The 24,829-nt window shown below is 35.1% G+C and overlaps 1 protein-coding gene across 6 annotated transcripts in view; it reads right to left on the bottom strand.

Moving 5' to 3' along the window:
• Positions 1 to 1,592: 1,592 nt before the first annotated feature.
• The window catches only part of SESTD1 (SEC14 and spectrin domain containing 1), a 59,010-nt gene continuing 35,773 nt past the window's right edge, over positions 1,593 to 24,829 (bottom strand). For 5 of the 6 annotated variants that reach the window (XM_033010889.2, XM_033010887.2, XM_033010886.2 and 2 more), the window contains 12 exons: positions 22,859 to 22,956; positions 22,411 to 22,466; positions 19,673 to 19,884; positions 15,855 to 15,977; positions 12,426 to 12,620; positions 11,687 to 11,801; positions 10,345 to 10,504; positions 8,096 to 8,177; positions 7,663 to 7,785; positions 6,217 to 6,408; positions 4,226 to 4,347; positions 1,593 to 2,348 (listed from right to left, as the gene is read on the bottom strand). In XM_033010889.2, the coding sequence (XP_032866780.1) occupies positions 2,219 to 2,348; positions 4,226 to 4,347; positions 6,217 to 6,408; positions 7,663 to 7,785; positions 8,096 to 8,177; positions 10,345 to 10,504; positions 11,687 to 11,801; positions 12,426 to 12,620; positions 15,855 to 15,977; positions 19,673 to 19,884; positions 22,411 to 22,466; positions 22,859 to 22,956 (1,608 nt within the window). In that variant the 3' untranslated portion in view covers positions 1,593 to 2,218. The remainder of the gene's footprint in view (positions 2,349 to 4,225; positions 4,348 to 6,216; positions 6,409 to 7,662; positions 7,786 to 8,095; positions 8,178 to 10,344; positions 10,505 to 11,686; positions 11,802 to 12,425; positions 12,621 to 15,854; positions 15,978 to 19,672; positions 19,885 to 22,410; positions 22,467 to 22,858; positions 22,957 to 24,829) is intronic. The other variant, XM_033010888.2, reaches the window with a different exon arrangement.

The following is a 24,829-nucleotide window of genomic DNA, read 5'->3' on the forward strand; positions in this document are numbered from 1 at the left end:
CTGGTATAGCCCAAGGGGTTATGATCAGACTCTATTAGAAACAGTAGGGTGAAAAGTCAGAACCCACCGGCCTCTAGGAATGCCAGATGACAGATAAGAGCAGCCTCAAGATTGGACTTCATACACTGAGCCAAAATTAATGTTGAGGTTACAAGGGTTAACAGGCATCAGTTCCAAGCTGTGCACACAGCTGTCACATGAACGAGTTAGGAGCTTCTGATACTGCTCTGGTTTTACATACATCACTGAATAATACAGAATAAAAAATAAAATAAAAACTTGCAAATAATCTTACTGTTTGTAACATGCTTACAGTAAACTAATATTTTATTTGGGTTTTATACTGCATACCATTATTTACTATAATTACATTCAATTTACAAACAAATGGTGCAGAATTGAAGACAAGGCTTATTAATGACCATAATCTCAATTTACTTTTGTGTTTGCACATTGTATTAACTATAAGAAGTTTTCTCACATTTGCGTTCTTTCTAAATAAATTTGTCTCATCCAAATATTAGCCATAGTACCAGCAACTTTCTCAAACCGAATTGAACTAAATTACATTTTAAAAGATAATAATGTAAAAGTCCCTGTATAAATAAGGTCTGTGAAACTTCAGTTGTTTTTAAACTGGTATTAATGTAATATTGTACCATTGCATCAAATGCATCAAAAAAGTAATTGGATTTCCTCTGCCAAAATACCCTGAGAGGAAAAAATACCTTTATCATGAAGTTACAGATAAACCATTAATTTTGAATTATTTTTTGTAGAGAAATTGCTTTATTTGACACATCACTTTCCTCCGGAGAAAATGTGGAAAAATTGAGACAAGTAAGTAAATATAATACTTGAATGACAGATCCATCAAGAAAACCTGAAGAGTAATAACAATGCCTGGAGGAAGAGAGCATTAGCTTTACTGTGAGCAAAATACAGTGCAACAACAACATAAAGTACTTAGACTTACAGTTGTTTGTTTCACATGCAGTATTCTAAAATGATCAGGTACCTCACCATCTTCCAGTAAATACAATATTGAATTTACCCAGATTAAATCCTGAAGAGTAAGAAGTTAACCAAATTATTCATGCAGCTGATTCTGTTTCAATCCAATTCCCTTCTCTTAATAAATTTAATTTTATTACTAATCTCATGGTTTTAAATTGTTTATGAACTTCATGTTAATCATTTTTCATTAGATGAAAATTTTTAACCTCAAAGGTACTACCAGGGATGCTCACATATTCTAGATTATTCGTTCAAAGGGAAACAAGACTTAGAAATAAAGCACAAGAGATGTGTACCAGTTTTACATGGGAAGAAAGCTATTATTAATATAACACTGAGTTATGCACATACTATCTTACTTTTGTGTAAGTATTGCTATAACAACAAAATAATAGACTCTCAGTCCTATTAATACTCAAGAACAGCTCCCCCTATAGCTAGTGTGGTAAAGAGTATTTCGTAAGAAAAATTATACAGACTTCGTGAATATTTTGGGGGAGTGATCATTTTTACTACCATTTATCACGAAAATAACACAAATAACATTTGGGAATACAGACCAGAACAAATTTATATTAGATTTTAAAAAGATGATTTTTATTAAGCACAAACAGCTTTTAATACATTATCAATACAAATAGGAAAACATCTGTTTAATGAATTTGATATATCAAAGATTTGATGGGCAAGGTTGCATACTGGCACAATAAAAATGACCTTTCTTTAAAATAAAAAAAAAGTATTTCAAATTAAAATTATAGGGTCACCACTGTCTACACTGCAGGAACTTTACCTACAGTCTAAAATTACTACATCACGTGGGCAGAGGGGGAAGCAAAGAACTACAATTTCCTAATACGGAACTCCTAACACTTTCATTAGCACCATTCAAAGCTTGCATCAGCTGTTTATCTAAGAAGCAGCTGACAGGTCAGATAAAGCTTTACAGCAAATTTCAGTGCAAAGTTTACAGTTCCTTTTCATAAGATACTTGGAATCTATGGTTTCATAGCATGTTAAATAATTATGGCTTGATAGATGTACAGTGTTAAGATGCTGAGACATTTACTTTGAAAATAGATGAGATTTATAACAGCTGTGAAATGCTTTTTAATATATTATGCCAAATTCTGTAATATGCAAACAACATGCTGGATTACAAACTGAAGTCCTATTATGAATTCATAGATAAGGGTCAGTATTAGCTCTCTGGGGTAGTGGCTTCTGGTTGTCTCAGCTGCTGCTTTTTCAGGCTAACTAGCTTCATCTTCTCTCTAATGTGTTCTGCTGCAGAAGCCATATCACTTGGGCTCCCAAAGTACTGCTCAGACCTAAAAGAAAAAAAAAACAACTCAAAGTCACATAAAGTTATTAGTGAAAAATAAGACAGTACATGAATATACATATGAAAAGCACTAGAAAACACGAAGCAGATAAGGAAAATAGGCACTATTTCCTCCTGAAATTTAAAAGCCACATTTAAAAGGCTTTGGAGACTCAGTGATGAGATTTGACAACAGATCTTGATGAAATTATTACAAATAAAAGTGAACCTTTCATACCCAAAGGATTTTCTCAACAGTAGGGCACTCCTAAAGCTGTCTTTTTACCTCCCTTCTCTGGCTACCCTCCAAGTCAGTCTAGCAGTTTTGAGTACTATGACAATCAAGGAAATATGCCTATACGTGAATTCTGCATCTATACAATTGATCCATTATTGAAGGACTCTGTGTATGTGTAGTCAGCCACATCCTGTCAAATTATGTCATCTATCTCTCAAACTCAATAGAACACATGGCTGTGTAAGTTGATTTCTCCCATTCAAATACAACAAAAGAACAGCTGAAATGTTAGGGAAACCACTAACCAAGCTGTCAGCAAAAGGAGGATTTGAGCAGAATATGTTTCAGAAGAAGAACAGGTATCAGATCTAATTACAAAGCACAGAGGTTGAAGATTTTGGAAATGGCAGTAGGACAAAGGACTTGGGAGAGATTAGGGGGACAGGCATAAATTATTTCACACAAGAGTAGTCTAGCTTGACTAAGAAACACCAAAGACAACCGACTGCACAGCTGCACAAAGGATCACCCTAAGGGCAGATGTTTTTCCTGATGAAGATTAGAAGCCATGAGCAGGACAGGGAACAGTGACTTGCAGTTCTACGAAGATACCAACAGAAGTCCAAAGCAGTGAAGAGGCTGATGAAGATGCTTCCAAGCATTTTATAACATTTACTCTGTTCCTACACTACTTAAACTACTTCTAGCAACGAGTGAGCCATTTGCAAATTGTTTGTTAAATGCCTCAAAAATAGAATGCCTACAGATGATGAGCAGGGCATCCTGGGATTTAGGACAGTTAAGATCCCACTTTTGAGAAGAGGGACATGCAGAACTCTGCTGAAATGCCAGAGGGGAACATGATATTTTGGAAATAAGATGACAGTAAATTAATTTTCATGACCAGCTTCCTGTAACTGTATTTTTCAGATTGACTTCAGGTAACTCATAATGCAGTTGCCCGATACCATCTCGTAAGGTATCAAAATACTGACTTCACATCTCATTCATTATGGTGCAGAGACTAGTTCCAAGGCTTGGTGATACTCATAAAAAATTAACTACAAGCTTAGCATCACAGTGGACAAGTGTATTTTACTGAACACAGTACTGAGTTTTATTATGGCTGAAATTCCAAATTAAATTTGCTTTTGTAGCTCAAGCCAGCCACCAGTTTTAAATTAGTATGAATAGCTCACGAGGGAAGTACTGTTTTATTTGCTGAATAACTCAAATGTAAATTCATCTTCAGTGTACTGGCTTAAGACTTCAGCTAGATAAAATTACAAATAAATTAATCAAAATACCATAATTCTAATCTGATATCTTGTTGCAGGGAGAAGAGATTGGGACTGGTCATTCTTCTGTTACTTCTATATACTTTGCTGGTATAAAATCTGCATAAATTAATAATTACTGAGTGGGAAAAAATCACTACTATGAAAAAATGGGCACACTGTCTTTGGAAAATTTGAAATTGGACCTGCCTCCTTTCTGTGAAAAGATGGGAAATAATTTTTCATGAGGAGTAGTGCACTGCCTTTTTAATTTCAGCAATAAGCATTCAGGATTCTTCTGCATATGAGACTACTACAAAACTTTACCAAAAGCATATTCAGAAGACATTAGAAAAACATTTTGCATACCCATCGGGATAAACTACAGGCACTGTTAGTCTGTCCAACAGCGACTTCCCAACTGCTTCAATTTCATCAAATTGCTCCATTTCACTAAAAGCTTCAGGCTGCTCTGGACATTCTTGCAAAATCTGTTTAAAAAAAAAAAAGGAAATGCAGAATCAAGTACACAAGGGATAGCATGTAGTGTTTTAAATGCCATTAACTGGCCGAGTGAATGCTCTTTCATCATCTTCACTGCCACATTTGTATGAGATTAACTGAAATATTCATAGAATTCAAGAAAGGAAAATACTGATTAAGCTACATTGAGAAGATAGCTCAGGGCTACCACTGTTCTGTACTAAAGCATTTTCCATTACTTCTAAGAGGAAACAAAAAAGAAAATAGTCTTGCTAGACAATATTCCAGCAACAAATATAAAATGCATAAAAATAGTAACCTTCAACATTAAATATATGAGACAGTCATATAAAATGAAAGAATCATGAATAACAAAGATCTCTTACAAGCAATTTCAAAACTGAAATCTGTATCTGGCAGAGAACAGGTGGGATTAAAAAAAACTCTGAACGCAAGTGTTTCCAGACAGGATTAGGACCCAATACTTGTACTTCTGTATTTTCTTCCACTTCTCCCTCTACCACTTCTTGCTTTTCTCCAAAGCAGTGTGGATATTAACAGCATATTTTTTTCTCCTCACAGACTCATTACTATGTCACCATAGTGCTAGAAGAATTAAGTTTTTGAACTAGAGCATTATTTTTTCAGACATCCACTTACTTTTTTTAAACGTATGATGGCCTAAAAAACCATAGCAATTAACTACTGCAATAATGAAAGAATGCTCATAGTAAGGACTGAGACAATCAACTCTATGAGCTTATGAACCTCTGCATTCTAACTTGGTATCAAGGAAAACTTTAAGACATCTGTGGCAGCATAGATGATATTACTCCTTTTGTGAACCTCCATCAGCTCCCAATGCCTACAAATTTAAAGTATCTTCCATTAATACAAACAAGAAATTAGTAAAAGCAAAGAGCAAAAGAGCATATGAATCAGCTTTGCATCCATGAGCTCCTTCAATGAGAGAATCAATTTTTTTTTTTAGCTATGTGCAATGTTGGCTTTTTTGCAGTTACATGCAATTTTATTGTCAATATTAGAGATAAACACTCTAAAATGCATTCCACAGAAAGAATGGCTCCCAGATGAAAATGTCCTGCCTCTCATGAACTACATTAATGGACATTGTCTCGAATTCAGGCATTTGTAAACACTCAACTTGCCCCCCTTCAGCAAGCTGTTACTGAATAGCAACTCTTCCTCATAACATTCTTGGTTGCTCATCTTCCTCTGTGGCTTCTAGCATCATCCAACCAGGTACAGTGGTGAGACTTGGTTACCAGAGTTTGAAAATCATATCAAGTTAGGTGTGTTTTGAAGAAAGCATGTTCAAAACCTTCCAAGTACAAAATACAAAATGCAGCAACACAGAACGCATGGAAGCTAAACTAGTGACAGTTGCATTCATTTATTCAACATGCACATAGCTTAAAAGGCAATACTCCTTTTAACTCTCCAAAGATCTTAAATGACCCATTGCTTTGTATTATACCTTGCACAAAAACACAAATCAAGAAGTTTTCCTTGCCTTTAAGAATTACAGTCTAAAACACACACAAAAAAATGCTTGATTATCAATGTCAGAGTTCCCTTCTGAAGATTTAAAAAAAAAAATTTCTTCCTAGCCCCAACTCAATGCACCTGAACTTCAGGGTTGCTGTTCTTTTTCTTAAGCAGGCCCTATACCAATATAGGTATGCAAACAATAATTGCCTTAAATATTGAAATTAACAATTCAAAAAATATGCTTAAATTCTCAGCTTTTTGTTTAATAAAAGGGGGAAAAAATATACAGACAACTTCATTTTTCTTACATTTTGTTTGCTTACATTGTGATAAGAAATTTTTCTTCTTAAAGCCACAACACTCACCTTTTCAGCACTTGAATGAAATGCAACAGCCGTTTCCAGCCGGTGTACTCTTTCTTCAGAAGTTATTGTAAACTGTTTCCACACTCGATTCAGTCTTGGAAGTGTGTCCCCTGAGGACCTTGAAGTGCATCTCAGGGACTGGCACAGGACAACAGTTGCCTGCAGTAACTGCCTCCCATAATCGTAAGTACTCTAAAAGTTGGAGGAGATATGAAAGAAAGAACACGTAAAAACTCTGCATTTAACTACGGAGCTAATTGCTATCTTAAAACAATAGCAGACAAGTTTATGAAAGCTCCTCAATTTAGGTCCACAAAGTATATTGAACTAATCTGGTCTAATAGAAAATGCTGCTGAAGTATGAATAAAATGGCCATGATGAAACAGTGCTTTTGCTTTTTAAGAAAATAAAAATAAAAAATAGTCCCCTGTTGTCTAGAGTTTACACTGGCAAAAGAAAGGACCTTCCTGAAAATTCTGAATAGCTGCTTGGATCTTACATGAGATACCCCATATCTACTGCCAGGATGACTGCCTCATTGACGTCACTGTCACCATGCTTGTGGTCACCCAGCATCCAGATGCATTGTGGCACACCACTGTAACAGCACACTACCCTCCTGTCACTGTCCATTCTAATTAATCACAAGAGAAAAATCGGTTCCAGTGTAACAGGTGCAATTCGAAAACATCACATCTGTTAACTGGCTAGTCTGAATTAGGCATTCCTAAAAGCAGTACACATCTGATAAAACACCGGAACAAGGTCCGGCTTGTACACTTTCTATTCTTAGGTGAGATTCTTTCACATGTACCTGGCATCTGTTTGCATATTCAAGATTTGCAAACAGGTGTGCAAGCACGCCCTATGGCTTCAGTGAATTTCAGTAGACTCTTGTACAGCAGGATTCATTAGTTGGCTGCTGCAGTCAAGAATTAAAGCTGTCGGTTCTGTACAACCACTAACTCTTGTAGTGCCAAAACATGTATGGGCAGGACCATCATACACCAACAGTCAACTCTATCTGGAAAACCAACAGAAAGACAGGCTTTGCTTAATGAAGTACAGCACAAAATAGGATGAAACCAAGTGGCCCATCCATATTTCAGTACTGTATTTAAGTCCTTCAAAAAAGTAAGTATAAAGACTTCAAAATATATGCCTTTTAAGGAAGTCAATGTGAACTTTATGTTTTGTAAGTTTGCATTGCCTGGGTGAAGTGGATAAAGCAAGGCAGTAAACTGCAGCATTGCTATTGTTCATGGAACTTCAAAATCTCATTAGGCTCATCACCAATTCCAGCAATCATGACTTCTTCATTCAAGCACTGAGGCAAACCATTAAAGACTAGTAACAGCTGTCCCATGACTGTCCATACAGGTATCAATTTTATTTAGGAGATCTAAAACAGTACAAAATCCATATTGCTAAAAAAATAATTTCACCTGTGCAACATCAACAAATTTTCGATGTTTCTCCAGTAAAACTTTTGTTTCTTGAGCATCATCACCCAATCGGATGTGTGTCTTCAGCAGAGCATCCAACAGTTCACTTAACCATTCTACTGCCTTAAAACCAGAAGTTAAAAAAATTAGTAAATTAAAAAGAAACGAATCCAGAAGGGTGAAGTAACTTTAGTATTAGCATATACTTTTGATTTGGAAAAAAGTTAAAAGATATATCACAAACTGGTAGATCATGCATGCAATCACCAAATACACTATTTTTAGTCATTGCCGTATCTTTATTTTCACTGTACATATTCACTAAATAGAACTACATTTCAAAGTGGCAAAAATAATACTGCACAACTATTAACTCCCATAACCACTGGACTAGAAAGACCAGATTGATTAAATTCTATAGGCACTTCCATACCTGAGCAGCATCCTCTTCGCATTTAAATAACTGTACCATCTGAAGCATCTTCAGTCGCCGCACATCCACCATATCCTCACACCTTAAACGGTAGCACAGACAGACTCACCAACACACATACAGCAGACAATACGCTCAGAGTTTGACGAGAATGTTTTCAGTGAGCAACATGAAAAGGTGTTCATGAAAAGGCGATTAAAGCATTTTTGTGCTGCTTAGCTCGGCCAAAATACATAATGCCTCACATAACAATAAGAAACAGGTGAAAAATAGAACTGAGCACTACAACCCACCAAAATCATGATCCTCAAGACTCTTGATATGGCTAAGCTACAGGCAGTAATACCAGCAGTAGCTACAAGGCCTTCCAGCAGCATTGCAGGTTCCTTACCTTGTTGCACTCGTAAGATTTGCCACACAGAGGCCTAGATGGCCAAGACAGACATTATCCTACTGATGTCTAGGTGAAAGCTGACTTAAACCTGGCGTAATTCTGAATTGTACTGTAAGCTGGTCGCAAAGTTTCCTTGGTCAGTAAAGTAAGAGCTGTTTAAAAGATGTTAATACATCTTACAATTTTTCTTTTCAGTTAACTAAAGCTTGTGTTAAGTAAACCCTTATAAGATGATATTCTTTGCTATAACTTGTCAGGAAGCATTTCAAAATCTAATTCATATAAAAACTAATTCTAAATTCCTTGTTCTGAATTAAGCATATTTTGCAGTTCTTTCTCTAGTTAGAATTTAAAAAAAGTATTGAAATTTCTTCTTTCCACAGTGAGAGCTAAGCAAATACATTTAGTAGAATGACCTTTCCACTTCAATTTCAGAGCCTACTAAGTAGACAGCAAGATCCAGACTCCCAGTCAGTGCAAATGGAATTACTAAAGTCAACAACAGTTAGCACTATAAGTGAATGCAAAAGATAGTATATACAGACCTGTTTTTCAAAACAGTTGCAAACACAAGCACTTCCAAAGAACAGTTTGTTAGCATGCTGTGTTGTTACATGTCCTGTAGTGCTGTGATGTTTACAGAAAGGAAATTTGTTGCTCTAATAATGAAGGAAAACAGCTTATGGGTTCCAAACACATAACTAAAGCAGCAAAATGGCCCTAGAGATAAACATTATACTACATGACAATATAAATAATAAGAAGCATTCAATAGAATTTGGAAAAAAGTGTCACAAAAATTACTATTAAATGCTACTGAGAGACAGTAGTAATTAGTGTACTTTGTCTCATCCAGGCTGAAGACCCTTGTTTAATTGTTCATCATCTAGAAGCTGCTTCATACCTTTTAACATTTTATTGAATTTTTGATCCTCTAATTGACTTCCCACAATTCTACACCCCTTCTGAGAATAGGGACCAGAATTGTGTAACACTTAAAACAGAAATGGACTACAAATCTACACAGTGTCACAATAATGTTTTCCTTTTAGTCTTCTATTCCTTTCCTAATAATTCTTAGTGTTCTACTTGCTTCTCACAGTATGACTAAGCATTAGAACAATTTTTACAAAAAAGTTTTCCAACATTTGAGTAGACAGCTGGTTCAGAGTCCATTCTCATGTATATAAATTCTACCCTTCTCCCATTCACATTTCTTTTCTCAGTACTGAATTCAAACTGCCATTTTATTGCCATGACACATGGTCCTCTTTACAGTAGATCCTCTAAACACAAGCACTGCTCAAAAGTAAATAGGATTCAGAAGAAATACTTAAAACAATACCTTCTCTAAGCGCTACCCAAAATACATGGTTTCTTACACTAAGATCCCTAAGAAAACAATTTGTGAGTGGTCGAATTGATTCCTAAAATGAGCAACTTGATGCTCATTAGACCTTGTTATTCCCTAGCAGCACCTTTTTGTTCAGCTGTTGACCTCAATATTCAGGCACGTTCTATGGAGACTATTTTGTCTCAGGGGTTCCAGCAGTTATAATGAGCAACATTATGTGATTCTTCCACACCAAGTACAAAAAAAAAGGCAGTACTATAGCCAATCCAGTACTACTACATCTGTAAGAAAAAATAATCAGTGAAAGGCTTGCAGGAGTAGGATGATGACAGAATCCATCCTTCGTGCAAATTCACCTCTCCCCGGCATTTTTCCCTAATAAATTCTCCACTCTTTTTGCAAAACTCACAGAAAACACATTGTAAAAACTGAACTCTGTGCATATATGTATACAGTGACCTACCAGCACAGGAAAGCCTTAAGGACTAGAACTGTTATTACCTTTGTTTTCTAAGTTGCATATCTTCCATTACTCCTTGGATATGGTCCACATTTTCTTTGTTTTCAATGGTCACATCTTTTCCATAGGCCCAGGATGCCTGATTAGATATCTGATCAAGAAGACTTTGACCTTTCTCACGCAAGCCTTGCAAGCCTAAGTCTAAAGAACAAAACAAAAAAGGAAGAAAAAGTAAGTCAATGGTCACTCCTATAAATTGTTATTTTTTTTTCCCCCCAAAGGAGCAATGTAATGCAAGAGAATCTGAGATGGAAGGCTGGAAAGTAAAAAGGACATTACTATGTCTTCCACTGCCCTTTCCAACTTTGAAGTTCAAGTGAGCATTTGTCTATATTAACAAAGAGCTAAGGCTTTGCTCCTTCCTGACCTAGCAGATAAGAAAAGGAATAAAAGCTGACAGTGAGTGTTAACTTTTCAGCATATAAATAGCTAATTAATGTCTTTAATCCACACAGTCGCACAATACCTAAAATATCTATCACCGCTAAGCAGTTGTAGCCTAAATGTTCTCCCATGGCTGACAAAAGTTGCTACTTTATAACACATCTGATATGGCTGATATATTTTTCTATACTGCAATATGCCAACTCTTAGGATCTCCTGTTATATTTATTATTTGGCAGCTCTACTTTCTGTTTTCCTAAAGGAGCAACTAATTTATGCATCAAACTGTTACATATTCCAATTGTAACTACTTCTACCATATATGATTTTGCTTTAAATCTCTTTCTCCTAGAACATATCCAACTAGGGAATCACTGTAGGTCCCTTCAAACTGAAATATCTATTCTATATGCTTAATAGTGTAACAACCTCAAACGTGCCATTTAACATATACATTCAAAGCTACTGCAGAATATTCAGTACAAGCATTCTAAAACTGAGTGGGTAACAATCACCAAGGGGGAAGTTCTGGAGACAAAAATCATCTAAGCACTGTATTTCCAAAATACAAAGGATGATTGTGTGTGTTGTGTGTGGAGTTTGTTTACTGATTAAATGCACGATAATTGTATATAACAAATTTAAATTACATGTAAAAACATTTAAAAGAAAACATTTCCAGATCATTTTCCCAGATAGAACTACTATGCAGTAGATAGCATAAGCAAGTCAAAAGTAGTTATGTGGAGCATTACTTAGCTAGGAATCAGAAGAGATAGGTAATTTTTCTGCTTTTTTTTAAATGGGGTTGTGGGATTACTGTTTTGTTTTGATGTTTTGGGGTTTTTTGTTTGGCTTTGTTTTTTTGTGTTTTTTTTTTTTTTTCTTCTGTAATGCATTTGTCAGAACGTATCTGAAACACAGAAATATTTTGCTTACCAACACTTTTCAATTTCTCTTCCAGTAGTTTTAAAGTTTGTTGAATTGATGCTCCATCTGCTGGTGCTACATCTACACACAACATTCCTAGTAAGCCATCCAATTGCTGAGACAACTAAAATGGAAAACAACATAAATGTTGATATTTAGAAAGAAGTTTGAGCTTCAGGTGGCTGGCTCTGCAACCTTCTAAATATTTGGAAGTCTGTCATTTTATAAGTTTCTCTTTGCATCTATAGGAAATTAAAGTCAAGATAGAAGATAAATGACCCATCTGCCTATAAAATTGCAAGAGCATACATCCCTAGATAAGGGGAGGGAAGGAACCAGGATGGTTTTTTTACTTTACTTTTTTCTTTTGAACAGGTATAGGAAAGGAATAACAACCAATTTAAAAAAGAAACTATGGAAAGTACACCAAATTGTGGTTCAATTAATGCATATGCCTCAATTTATATAAATAAACGGGGGGGGGGAAGCAACTTTTTAGCTAGTAACCATTTTATTTCAAATGCTATTGAAATGTATGACATATTACAAAGCACTTCCCTCCTAAAAATGGGTAAATTCATCTTCTCACTGTTTCAATTATAGTAAATGAAGGCTTACAGCATTTTCCAAGTGACATCATATTTCCCCTCAGCCCCCTACTTCTTTTCCAACATATTCAACATTTATAATACGAAGGCAATAATACATTGACACATGAGCCTGTGAAAAGTTAAAAAGAAAAACTTACATCCTGGGCAACACTGTGGAATTCAAGTGCTGCTTGTAATAGATTCTGCCTGAATTCCAGCTGACTGGCCTGCCGGTAACATACATCACTCAGCTGTTGCTGCAATGCTTTCAATTCCACAAGGTCCTCCTCATCCCCTGCATTTAGAAGAGCTGCTATCTGCTGATTAAGCTCAACATAAACAGCAAACCATTCCTACAAACACAAAAAAAATAAGCATTAAAATAATACCAAACACAATTCTATTTCTCTTAAAATGGCATACATCTAACTGCAGACTAATAAATAATCAGATTTTAAAAAGAACTTACAGCTTACACTGTAATTATGATCTCACACAGGAGGATACCACATTTCTAGTCTCAAATCAACTCAAAAAGTGCTTAGTACATTTTGATATGTGTACTGTAGTATAAAAAAAGGTGCAGAAAGATGGGAAGATTACAAAGCATGGCTACTAGCTCCCACTCAAACTGTTTTACTGACTCAACACAGAGGAATTCTAGTACTTTCAAATAAATTTCTAATGTTTACATATCTATAGTGCTCTAATGAAATTCAAGACCTTTTGTCCAGTAGTAAATTACAAAAAGCTGTTCATAAGACTACCTAAGTGTTGCTTTCAGTGACATGACTGCACTAATTTTCATAACACATTTAGAAAAACATACTAGCATTGACAAAGTGGAAGTAATCGCTATCTTCTGAATAAAACAGAATATCCATGTACGGAAACTTCAAAAAGATCCTTATTTCTTATTTAAGGAGAGCTTTATACTACTCAGTTCAAAATATACAGATTTGCTTTTCAAAGGCTTTGATTACTGAATACATACATAGGAGTTAGTTACGTTGTCATGGTGGAATATTTGCAAAAGAAAATAGTTCAAATATTTAACAATACTGTGAGATTTAAAACCAGCTTGATACAAGATCACATTCACATCTTGCATGATTGAGATGCCTGTAAAGTAAAACATGTTTGCTCAACAGCTTTTATTTTGGCCTACAGTAAAATGACCTTCAAATGCCCTATGCATTTTAATGCTATGGAATAGCACCATCTATTGGCCTAAAATATCTGATTTAATTAGTATTCTTGTCACACTACTATCAGGATGTTTGTGTTTCTTTTTAAATTATGCCTTCAGCTTTTGCATCATTTATTTACAAAGCATGCAAAATATAAATATCCATATTCTGATTTTTTTTTTCTTTTTACCCAAAGCTGTCTCTACCATCTGCTCACAGGAAGAAACAGAATATGAAAAGATGTAAGGAGGGGAAAAAAAGTAATGAAAAAGCTGTTAGCAATCAGTCAAAAATTTAAAAGCCGAATAAATCTCTCATCTACTCCAAAACCAGCAACTAAGATGACATAATATGTAAAGATCTTCCTTTGACACACATTTACTACAGATAGTTTCAGTAACTTCAGTTTACACAACATAACTCTTATTACCTTTAGACACCGAACATACAAATGTAGCTTATTGAGTGTGACAAGTCAGCTATAACATGAGAAATCAAACAAAAAAAAAAAATCTAGACTAATGGTAAAAATAAAAACCAGAAATTATTAAAGAAAAACAGTTGCAGCAATTGATTTTAGTCAAGCTATCAGTGAAATTAAGACTGGCAAACCAGATAAAAAGAGTGTTTCTGACTCTTTCCATAGGGAAAAGTTAGGCACAGCTGTACTTGACAGCTCAAAACCATGGAGAAAATGCCAACATTTGGTCAAAAATAACAGTTCTAGTATATTGTTCATGAATAAAGCAGACAGAAAAATGAAAACACAAACACACACACACACACCCCCCCAAAAAAAAGGCAAGAAACAAGCCAAAACAACAACAAAAAAAAAAAAAACACACTAAAAAAAATTATTTCACTTCAGAGTAAATTGAAGTGAAAAAGATAATCTTTAAAACAAATCGCATACAAGCTGTCAAACCCGTTATTAGTAGAGAAAAAAAATATAGGAAAACAATGAAAGAGGAAAAGTATGCTCAGCAATGATGAGATGTTCAAAAAAATCAACGAAAAAAGGAAAGCACTTTTTCCCAGTGCTGGTGTCAAAAAATGGTTTTCATTTATAAACAGGCATCTAAATGTAAGGTAGGCCAGTCGTCTCCCAGTTACTTTTTTTAGTATAAAATTAAAAATTTTTCTGAGTTTTTTCTACAAACTCCTGCCTGCACCTGAAAACCAAGCAGCCTTGTCAGTGCTTTAGTGATGAACAAACAGTAGGCCTGCAAACTTCAGTGGGATTTCAGTGATTTCAAGGACTGAACTTAGCCCCAGCTAAAGCATAGTTCTCTGTTACAGATATCCAAGTGAGAACAAAGTATATTCAACCTTGTTTTTTCTTTTCAGTCTGAAGTGCTAAGATGACTGAAAGATATTCAAAATTATTTTTGTCAATGAAGTACGCAGGGGATTTTTTTTTCCTTTCCAATTAGGATTTTAACTGTAAGATGTTTTACACTTCAGGAGGTACTGGTTTCCAGAGTAGACATTGCTTGAGAAGCTTAAAGCAATGAGAAGACAGAGAAGATTGGTTTCACTTGACCAAACACAGACCCACACACACCTCTGCATCAGAGCAAGGCAACTGTACTCAGTACAGATATGGTCAATAGAACCAGTGTAGTCTAGGGCACAGTGTTTCTCAGACTAAATGTTTGGGTTGTTTTTTTTCCTAAATTATGTCAGAAAAATTCTAACCCAGTGACTATTTTCTTTGCCATGACTGTAAAGGGAACTTAGGAAAAATGGACAGAATTGTCGATGGCTGCATCAAGGAAAGTCAAAAAAAAAAAGAAAAGCACTGGGAGCAACACTCCCTTTGGAAATACTGAATATTCATAACCCAGTTAGAGGTAATCATCTAATGGAAAGACAAAAGTCTACTGAATCTTAGGAAGTCTTCAAAATTAGAAGCAAAGGTATGAAGTCAGTACAGTTACAAAACAGTCTCCAAGATTTCATTATGAACAGAAACTATATATTAAGTCTTGATCAATGAAAGTGTTAAGCCAGTTTCAGCTACTGGTAACTGTAGTGTAATAAAGACAAAAAGATCAACATTCACCTGAGAAGTACAGGACTTCTCAGTCATTTTGGCAGGGAGAAAAAAAGAAATTTACTCCTCCCGCTCAATATGAAAATTTAAGAGCTGCTGTAACATAATAAAAACAAGAAAAATCATGGACAGAAATCAGTATTTTTCTACACCAGAAAACAAAATAATGTGTACATATAATGACCACATTAAGTTCTTAAACTGCTCAGGTACTCTCCTCTGTAACCCATAATGTCATGCACTATGCAAAATTCCTAGATAATCATAACCAAAATACATTGCTTATAACTGTATGTACTTAGAATTATTTTGCTACTTGAAAAGGGTATGGGAAATCTCACACTGTGCTGACTCTCAATCTCTTCATGTTTCTGTTGCAAAGCTTGTGAAGCTCTAATTGAATCACCTATTCCCCACTGGGTTCTTAGCTGTTCCGATCCAGGTCCTTCAAGCCAATTGACTACCTGTCAACAAGATAAAGATGACAAAAATAAAGGAGCAAATAAATTACATCGAAACTGGAATAAAAACAATTTTGTAACATAAGCAGAAATATTTCAAAGTACACATTTATGAAAAAAAAATCTTTTTAGAATCTGTCGAAGTCTTGCTGTTGAATACATTCACACTTTCAAAAGCTTTAAGTAGAAACTACTTTTCATTAACCTTAGCCTATCAGCTCCATGAAAGCAGGTGGCAGCCAGCAAAACGTCACATACATACTTGTCATTTCATATCTGTCAATAAGAGCTTAAAACACCATTTTTTTGATAAATGACCTCCTGCATTCAAACAAGAACTTTTTTTTTGCCTAAGTCAATTACAATGCACAACTGCATTCAAGCTCACACCTGAGAGCTGTCTCCTTATTTTGTTGTATATATTAACACTCAAGTACAGAATATGTACTTATTCCAAAAGAAAGATACACAACAACTTAATATTTTATATATTTATGGCTTTCACCTTACTCAAGTAACAGAAGCCTATTATAGAGTCTTAATGGCCACATCTCGTGCAATCTGCCTCTGCAGAAATCTTTGCAGGTCATGGCAACACAATTTGACTACAGTATTGGATTTCTTTTATTATTACTATTCTTATTATTCTTTTGAAACTATTTTATTTGATGTTAATATTACTCAAAGCAAAGCAGAGTATCTCAGATTTTGGCTTCCTTACACACATCTTGAATTATCTGATGATATCTATGGCAAAATTTTATGTTAAACTTTTAAACATCTAGAAAACAGAGACATCTGTGATGAAACCTAGTGCAAAAGTCACTTACTGCTGGATTCCTGAAGTAAGGAAATACAGGAATGCCTCCACATTCTGAACCTTAATGGAAAAGCATAGGAATAGCTTCCTCTCTTTAATGTGACTTTGTTTAAACAAAGATGACAGAACAACTTCACACAGTTTTTCAGGAAATATAATACAGTACACAATGTAATACCATAAGCATGAAGACAAATGAAAAAGGAACTAACTGGACCATTTTCCTAGCACTACTAGGCTACATTGCAACAGTAATCACAAATGACCATTACCATTACAAAAGGTTACTCAACTCACCCCACTTTTTAGTCATCACATCTGTGTCTCCCCACCTCCCTCTTTTGCACTCCCCCTAAGCACTGTTTCAGAGCGTATTTCCTTCGCTCCAAAAGCACCCTAAGCCTTCCTTTTATCATATCTAGAGCAAATTAAGACTACAGTTCTAGGTTCTTTTTTGTTTCAAGTAAGACTTCCTGTTGTGCTCAGCACCCTCTGCACAGCTGTTGCTGGTTAAATATGGAATGGACCTAGAAGTAAAGGCACCCAGAGGTCCCCCTGTCAACCTCAGTGTGGCCTGGAAAACTCACACATGGAAATGACGGTTCTCATGCAAGTCTGAAACAGTGTGCAAGACTACTGCTTAGCAATGCCCTCTCTGACCAAGACCATGTCCCCATTACAGGTTTCCACCAACTACAGCATTGCCTCTGAAACAGCTTAGCTTAGCACATCACCATTCTTGTGTGACAGATGCTTGAACTGAGGAGAGGAGAGCCACTAGGGGATGTGCATAAAGCAGTGATGTTATTTTCATAAAATACATATTTTAAATGGTTAATGAGTAGACTACTGCAAGACCTGATATTCATTTTTGTGAATTAAGATTAGAAAAATAGTAATTAACAGCTCTGCTAAGGAAAGACAAAGCTAGAATTTATTATAACATATAGAGTTGCTCATCAGCAGTCTGTTTAGTAGAACTGTTCATCAGAAAACATCTGGAAATCATTTCCATCTTTACATGAAAAATGAAGGAAAGGGAAACAAAACTATGGAATAGAAGCAAGACTAGAGGGGTAGTTAAAAAGAGAGGATAGGATATTGAAGTCACAAGGGAAGAGAGGTGATTATGGATAAGAGTTTTGAGACAGGAGTAAGAACTAAGCAGTTCAGAGTGAGCAGAAGCCACAAATAGTGAAAATGAAATAGGAACACAAAAGCAAGCCAGGGTGGTTAGCAATATGAGCAGCTATACAAAGAAAACTAACATGAAATAAAACACCGGGGGGAAAAAAAAAAAGAAAAAATATTCAGCAACACAAGAGAAAAACTTTCTATGTACACACTCATTCCAACTGAAAATACTGCAAGCATGTTATACTGCAATTTCTGTTTGTTTTGGCAAAATAAATTCCATGGCACTCTGCCTCTATTGGTTTTCTTCAGTCCATCACTATCTTCTTACCTTTCTCAGTCTAATTTTCTCCCATAAACCAAAAAGGCAACTAAATCAATTACTAGATTTAGTAAGTTTTTCCCATATGTTTGTATGCTATTTAGAGCGCTTTTACATGTGCTTTATAAAACTGATTGGCTTGTTAAAATAGCAAAACACATTTTTCCTGCATTCTGAGACTCAGTTCACTTACTGCATACGTCCATAGTGTAGACAGAGCAAACACATAGCTGTTTCTACTATAAATATTGCAAAATGAAGCTGATGTCCCAGTAAACAAATTATTTAAATGTATTAACAATGTCAGATTGCCAAAGTACGTTATAAATTTCATTTCAATCAGCACATCTTGTTCAACCAATATAACACAGGAAAAAAAAAAAAATCTCACCTGATTATACCCATGGCCATGTTAATATGTTCTGTATAATAATATTTTAATCTCTTGCATATTTTTATTATTTCTAGCTCAACATATCAAAAGATGACATTTGCTTTTTAAGATTTTTTTAGAATAATCTGAATTACTACATAAGTGAAAATTATTTCCTCAGTAGATTTATATTTTCACTGCTAGAAATAACAAGATTGATTAGTTTTTATCTTTACCCATACCTGGAACAGTGTGAAGTGCAAGTACTTGATTTGCACTCCTCATGCATTAGAAATGTCAATGTTGAAAGGTTAACAGCAATATCCATTCCATTTTCTGCATATTAAAACTATACAGAAACTGAAAAACATATAAATCTAATTTCAAGTAATAAACACAGGAGGAATAAATTAATTCTATTTCCTTGATTTTTCTCTACTGAGACTTCTGAGAAAGTGTTGGAAGTGCTAATCACATGCCTGTTTCCAAAGGACCAAGCCAATTCATTACGACCTTTAACACACAATTGATAGGAAGGTTTGTAACTCATTCTTGTCAGGTTATCCTTGAAATACAGTTTAATAACTTAGTTAAAACACCAATCATTAGACAAATGAAGGAATAAATAATGACTTATCTTCAGTAATGGAAACTTAAAATAACATGGGCAGGGGATGGTTTCCAACTCTCAAGCAAGGTTACAGTTAAATGTGTCTTATTTGTCAATGTTCCTCTCTTTCCTAACAGGTCAGGCATTTACCCCTCTGACAATGTAATAGTAGACTGCCATGGTATGCAACAAAGGGATAACATGAAAGTTCTTCGACATGATGGCAAAAGAGCATGTTTCTAATCACCTCCACCATCAGAACAGCCTTCGGTAAAGTCGCTCTGGTAGCCACAATGTAAAGCATCAAGTGACACTAGCACACTGCAGTTTGAGGAGTGAAAGGAGGCATGAAGCTCTCACCTCTGATACTTAGTTTTGCAGGAAGCACAGCCTGGGACTTGAGCTACCTCACAGTATTCAAGAACAACTCCAAGCTTACCTGCATTACCTTCTGTTGAATCTCCTCTAGTTGTGTGCGTTTGCTCCGTTGTCTGCAAACTTCCTGGTAGCGTGTATATTGCTCTCTGAGTGAGTCTAGTAACTTCATGACCTGTGGCTGAGCAAGTAGTTCATCATCCATTGGAGACCAGGATACCCCTCCATCTGAACCATTGAATCGACGCTGTTGTAACTCAGAGAGTAACTCATGACCTTTAAGAATACATACAATGATGGGGTTAACTTAGATGCAAAAAAAAAAAAAAAAAAAAAAAAAAAAAAAAAAAAAAAAAAAAAAGCAGCACAAAAATTATTAGTAAGCATGCCTGCCTTTAGACCATCCAGTGGTACCTTTTTGCAGCTAAAGATCATTCATGCACTGAGCATGTTTAATGGTACTATTTCATGCAGAACACTGGCCAGTTTCTGGGGTTGTATCAGTCATAAAATACTGTTGTATGTTTCAGATGCATAGAAGAGATACCGTAACATTCATATTGACGATACTATTGATTAATGTAAAGAAACAATTGCAAAGCACAATCCTGAGTCTGAAAGAAGAATAACCATTCCAGTTTACTTCAAAACTCTGTGTAGCATCTAAAGTATTCCTATCAAACAATTCATACTCCTGTATTAAATGAATGATCTAGAAGCACTAACAAAGTGAGCATATAACTTCTCTGTTATCTTTGAGGACTTTTATAGCAAGTACAAAACCCTCACAGACAGTGTGGAGCTGAATACTAGGCATTTTGATTTTTTATTTTCCTCACTTATCTCACCTTTTACTTTGTGCTCTTAAGCACCATATCAGTGTATAGACTATCTAGAGTGTAATTACTTTACTAGATGCAAAAATAGTATGTTTTGACTATTTAATCCTCTGCTTAAATTGTCTGAAGAATATTATTGTTAAGTTGTGGTAAAGTTTTCAGGATGTAAACACCATAGTGTTAGTAAGCCCAAATCAATTTGCTCTCCCCCAAAGCTCAATGAACAAGTTAACAAAAAACACAGTGTTTGGTTAGTAAAGAAATGTTGGTGTAAAAGTGAATATCTGCCAATTCCACATTATCAGTTCTGCAGGTCTTAAGATAGTAACATGCCAGTTCACTAAAAGAAAAAAAAAATTACCACGAGAATAGTAACTGTAGTACCTCAAGGAAAAAGCAGAAATAGAGACTCTAAATTCAACTGGTATTATCTAGACAATCACAATGTCAAGGGCTTTGGACACTGCATCAAGCAACTTCAAATTACTCAGCATATATTACTGTGAAATGAACTTGTCTTAAGAATTCAAATACATTTTGCCACACTATGGAAATAAACATCTTGGATTTCATCTTTTATAATACTACACAGATGGGCACAGGTAGCTGCAGAGCAAACATATTTAAAAGCTTTTACAAGTCATAATACTACTGGGATGATTTTTTATTTTTATTGTATTGTTTCAGTAGTAAAGGATTAACGCTTTCAAGGTAAAAACATTTGTTTAAACTAGATTTCTATCAAATCCTAAAAACTATACTTTATATGTGGATCTGGAATTTGTGAAAGCAACAGTACTTGTAACAATGGGAGAGAGAAGTCTTTCATCTAAAACATGTTTGTTCATATTTACCCTTAAGAGATGGGAAAGCTTAACTGGGAAGAGCTTAATTTTTTTCTTCTCAAACTTTCAATACAGTGAATCTAACGATGAGTAATGTTGTCTCTTAGGAACTCCCATGATCTAATGAAAGTTATTAAGCTTCATACCTCAAAAAAAATTCATTATGCCATAGTTAAGAAAACAGAGAACGCATATAAACTAATGTTCTTGGGAGCCATCTTCTTACATAAAATCAAAGTGATGTTTTGTCCAAAAATTTTACCATTAAAGAGGGATACACAAATAGACTAAAAATCTAGTGACTGTCTACAGATACTTCATATTCTAAAAACTTAAAAGGCCACAGCAAGGAACTAGTTTCACCTTTCAGCCTAAACATTATTATCCCACATCTAAATAAACTAAAATCCTACACAGAGGGCATGTAAAGCCAGTAGTTCTCTGTGGCAAATATTACATGTGATCCACACATCAGTTTGTAGAAGGCAAGGATTCTGAGTACTCAGACTCTGATCACCACCAACGCTATGCATTACTCTCTCTTCTACAAAGGCACAAATCTAAGCAAATTTCTAGTCCAAATCAAGTCTATTATACTTTATCATCAATAGGAAATTCACCCTAAAAAAAAAAAAATTCAAAGAACCCTAAATTGTTTAATGCTGAAAGGAGAGTCTAAGCAGCAGTCAGAAGACTGTATGCCTCACTTCTAGAGATGGTCAGCTCAGAATGAGGCTGATGCAATTATCAGAATTGTGCAGGAAAATGCTATCTGCATTGTAACCATTTGGTGGCTACTAAGACAAATTCATTTCAAGGCCAACATATCGATATCATCTAGAAACAATGTATTCTCAAAATTACATGTATTTTATGGTAATACAGTAAAGATGTTATCCGGATTATTAAAAACTGTATTAAAGACAGACACATTTGGAGTTCTTCCATTTATTTAACATCATGGTTTTTAACCCAAAGAAGATGACATTAATTGATGAGCTTGTCACATTGTGATGATGGCTAAGATAATTATTGTGCCTTCTAGGCTTTCTCTTGGAGCTTAAAAATGAATAATGTTACTTTATTGATCAACTTCATTATTTTTTGACTTACTATACCTGTCTGCAATACTGTCTCAGGATCAACTGATGGAAGGAAGTTCAAATCTATTGATCTTGAATAAAGTAACAAACACATTATTAGTAATAATAAACATAATTACTTAAAGTAACAAATACATTATTATTTGTATTACAGTAGCACTAAAATCTTCAACTAAGGCTAAAGCTACCTGATGCTCTTAAGAGACTGTTTCTTTCTTCACTCGGTAGAGCCCTCACTATTTCAACTCATTCTATCAAAGCAAAACTGCAGCTGCATGTAGTCATTAACCAAAAAAGCATTCATCTGCACACACACTGATAAATTTTGTAGTTTATGTTGAACTTTCAGAATTTTTTTACAAGTTTCAAAATATTGAAGACATTTCATATTTTCAATATAGTTTGGATTTCCAATGACATTTTATAATCCAAAAGCACTGATTTCAAAAAACAAATCACACACCTCTCTTTTTCCTGTTGAGTTCCTTTATCACTTCCATTGTTAATTAGAGCAAGTTCATCCAGTAAAGATGTTGAGTCTTTCGTGAACTTTTCAAATACCTAAATAAGAGGCAGATTTTAATTTAAGAAATGAAAATTATATGTGATAGTATTGAAGGCATCATTGCAAATTTATCCACTAGTTCTGTTAGTCTACTTCAATCTTTACACAGTGTAATTATTCCACAACATTCAGATGGTAAGGTAGGAAGAGTTGAAAATAAAGTTTTTTTCAGAAAACACTTAAGAGCACTAAGACTCCTTAGGGAGACAGTGAGTGTTACACTGAATATAATGAAGATGGACTGAATTCTGAAATACTGAAAAATTGAGATTTCTGTAAAACCTGTAACTTTGTCGGACATGTTTATTTTACATCTTCATTTAAGCCTCCAAGTAAATCTTAAGAATAATGCTAGAGAATCAAGACATGTTACACAAGCATCTGACAGCTCACATGAATGGCTTATAATAACCAACCTGGTGAAGATTCTAACTTTTAATCACTACTAATATGAGCTATATTGTAACAAGTAACTAAGAAAAAAGAAAGATGTATTATACAGAAAGAAATACTCCCATCAGTTTCTTTGACTATAAGGGCTTCTGATCTCAGATAACAAGGCCCGTATAGTCAGACATGGGGTATCATTCAGACGATTCCTCTGTACTTGACTTCTGAGGGTTGTTTTTTGGGGGTTTTGTTTTTAACAGAACTGAGCATGATTAGGTGCCATGTGACATGCACAATACCTTTCAGGTCTTTTTGGTGTTAATAAATTATTAATCAATAGCCTGCAGATCAACGTTCTTTAACCTATCTAGGACTACTAAAATTTCAGAGAAAACATTAAAGTACATGAAGTGGACAGCTCCTAAAAGCCCATTTATAAGCGAGTGGTTTATAAAATACAAGCTAAATTCAGTTGTTACAAAAAGAAAAAAAAAATCCATATACTTAAAATGTGTAAACAGTTGTAAACTATTTTTCAGCTACCACCTTAAACATCCTTTCTTCTCTCGTCTAGTTTCAGAATTCAGGAGTTGCAATGGAGGAGGTTCTTCATTAATATACGAAACAAGTGAAACAAGGCAAGAGAGGAACAATGGGAGAAAAATTTTCAGTTGTAGTCTGAACCAAATATAAAGTAGAAGTTCCAGCCAGAGTACTGTCCTTATGAATTTTATGAATGCAGGAATGAGTAGAAGCCAGATTTGTATATACCAGACAAAAAATGACGGAAGTATGAGATTTCCCTTCTCTCCCCTGTGACCAGGTGCACTCAGTTTCAAGCAGAGAAGAAACAAGCTGTCTTGCCCTAATCCACACACACATAAAGGCCATGCAAAGACCAGTAGAAAAAAAGCTGCTCAACAGATGATGCTCTCTGCCCTTGGGTGTGAACACAAAATTTGTCAAGATTCAGTAAAAAAGAAACATGGTACACATGGTGTAAGCCCTCAAATTTCTTGAGGGAGAAGTACTGCTGTGAGATTGGCTGACGAGAATGTTTGAAGGCTTTGGGCAGTTCCTACTGAGACACACTGAAGTATTCCTTGTCCAGGATCCCACCTGGAAGACCTAGACAGAGATGCATATTTTAAGAATAGATTGCACGGGAAAGGAACACGTGGTTTCACTGAAGTTTAAAATTGAATTTTAAAAACAATATTAAGTAACTGAAAAACAAGTATCAATGAAGAACAGATTTAAAACATTCTGAAGTGCTATGTGCAACAACGGCTGCTTAAACAATTTGTGTCTATTAATGATTTTGGGGTGTATTTGCTCCTAGACGTTTTCTGCATCTCTGTATCTACTGGGGAAACTGCACTGACAGCGGTTTTAGTGTAGGACAGCTTAAAACCTGTCTCTTACTCCACAGGAACCAAGGGCTAAGAGATAACCTCAAAGATGTGCGGAGTCCAAGTA

Source organism: Tyto alba, unplaced genomic scaffold, assembly GCF_018691265.1.
Source record: "Tyto alba isolate M040663 unplaced genomic scaffold, T.alba_DEE_v4.0 Super-Scaffold_7, whole genome shotgun sequence".
NCBI classification, from domain to species: Eukaryota; Metazoa; Chordata; class Aves; order Strigiformes; family Tytonidae; genus Tyto; species Tyto alba.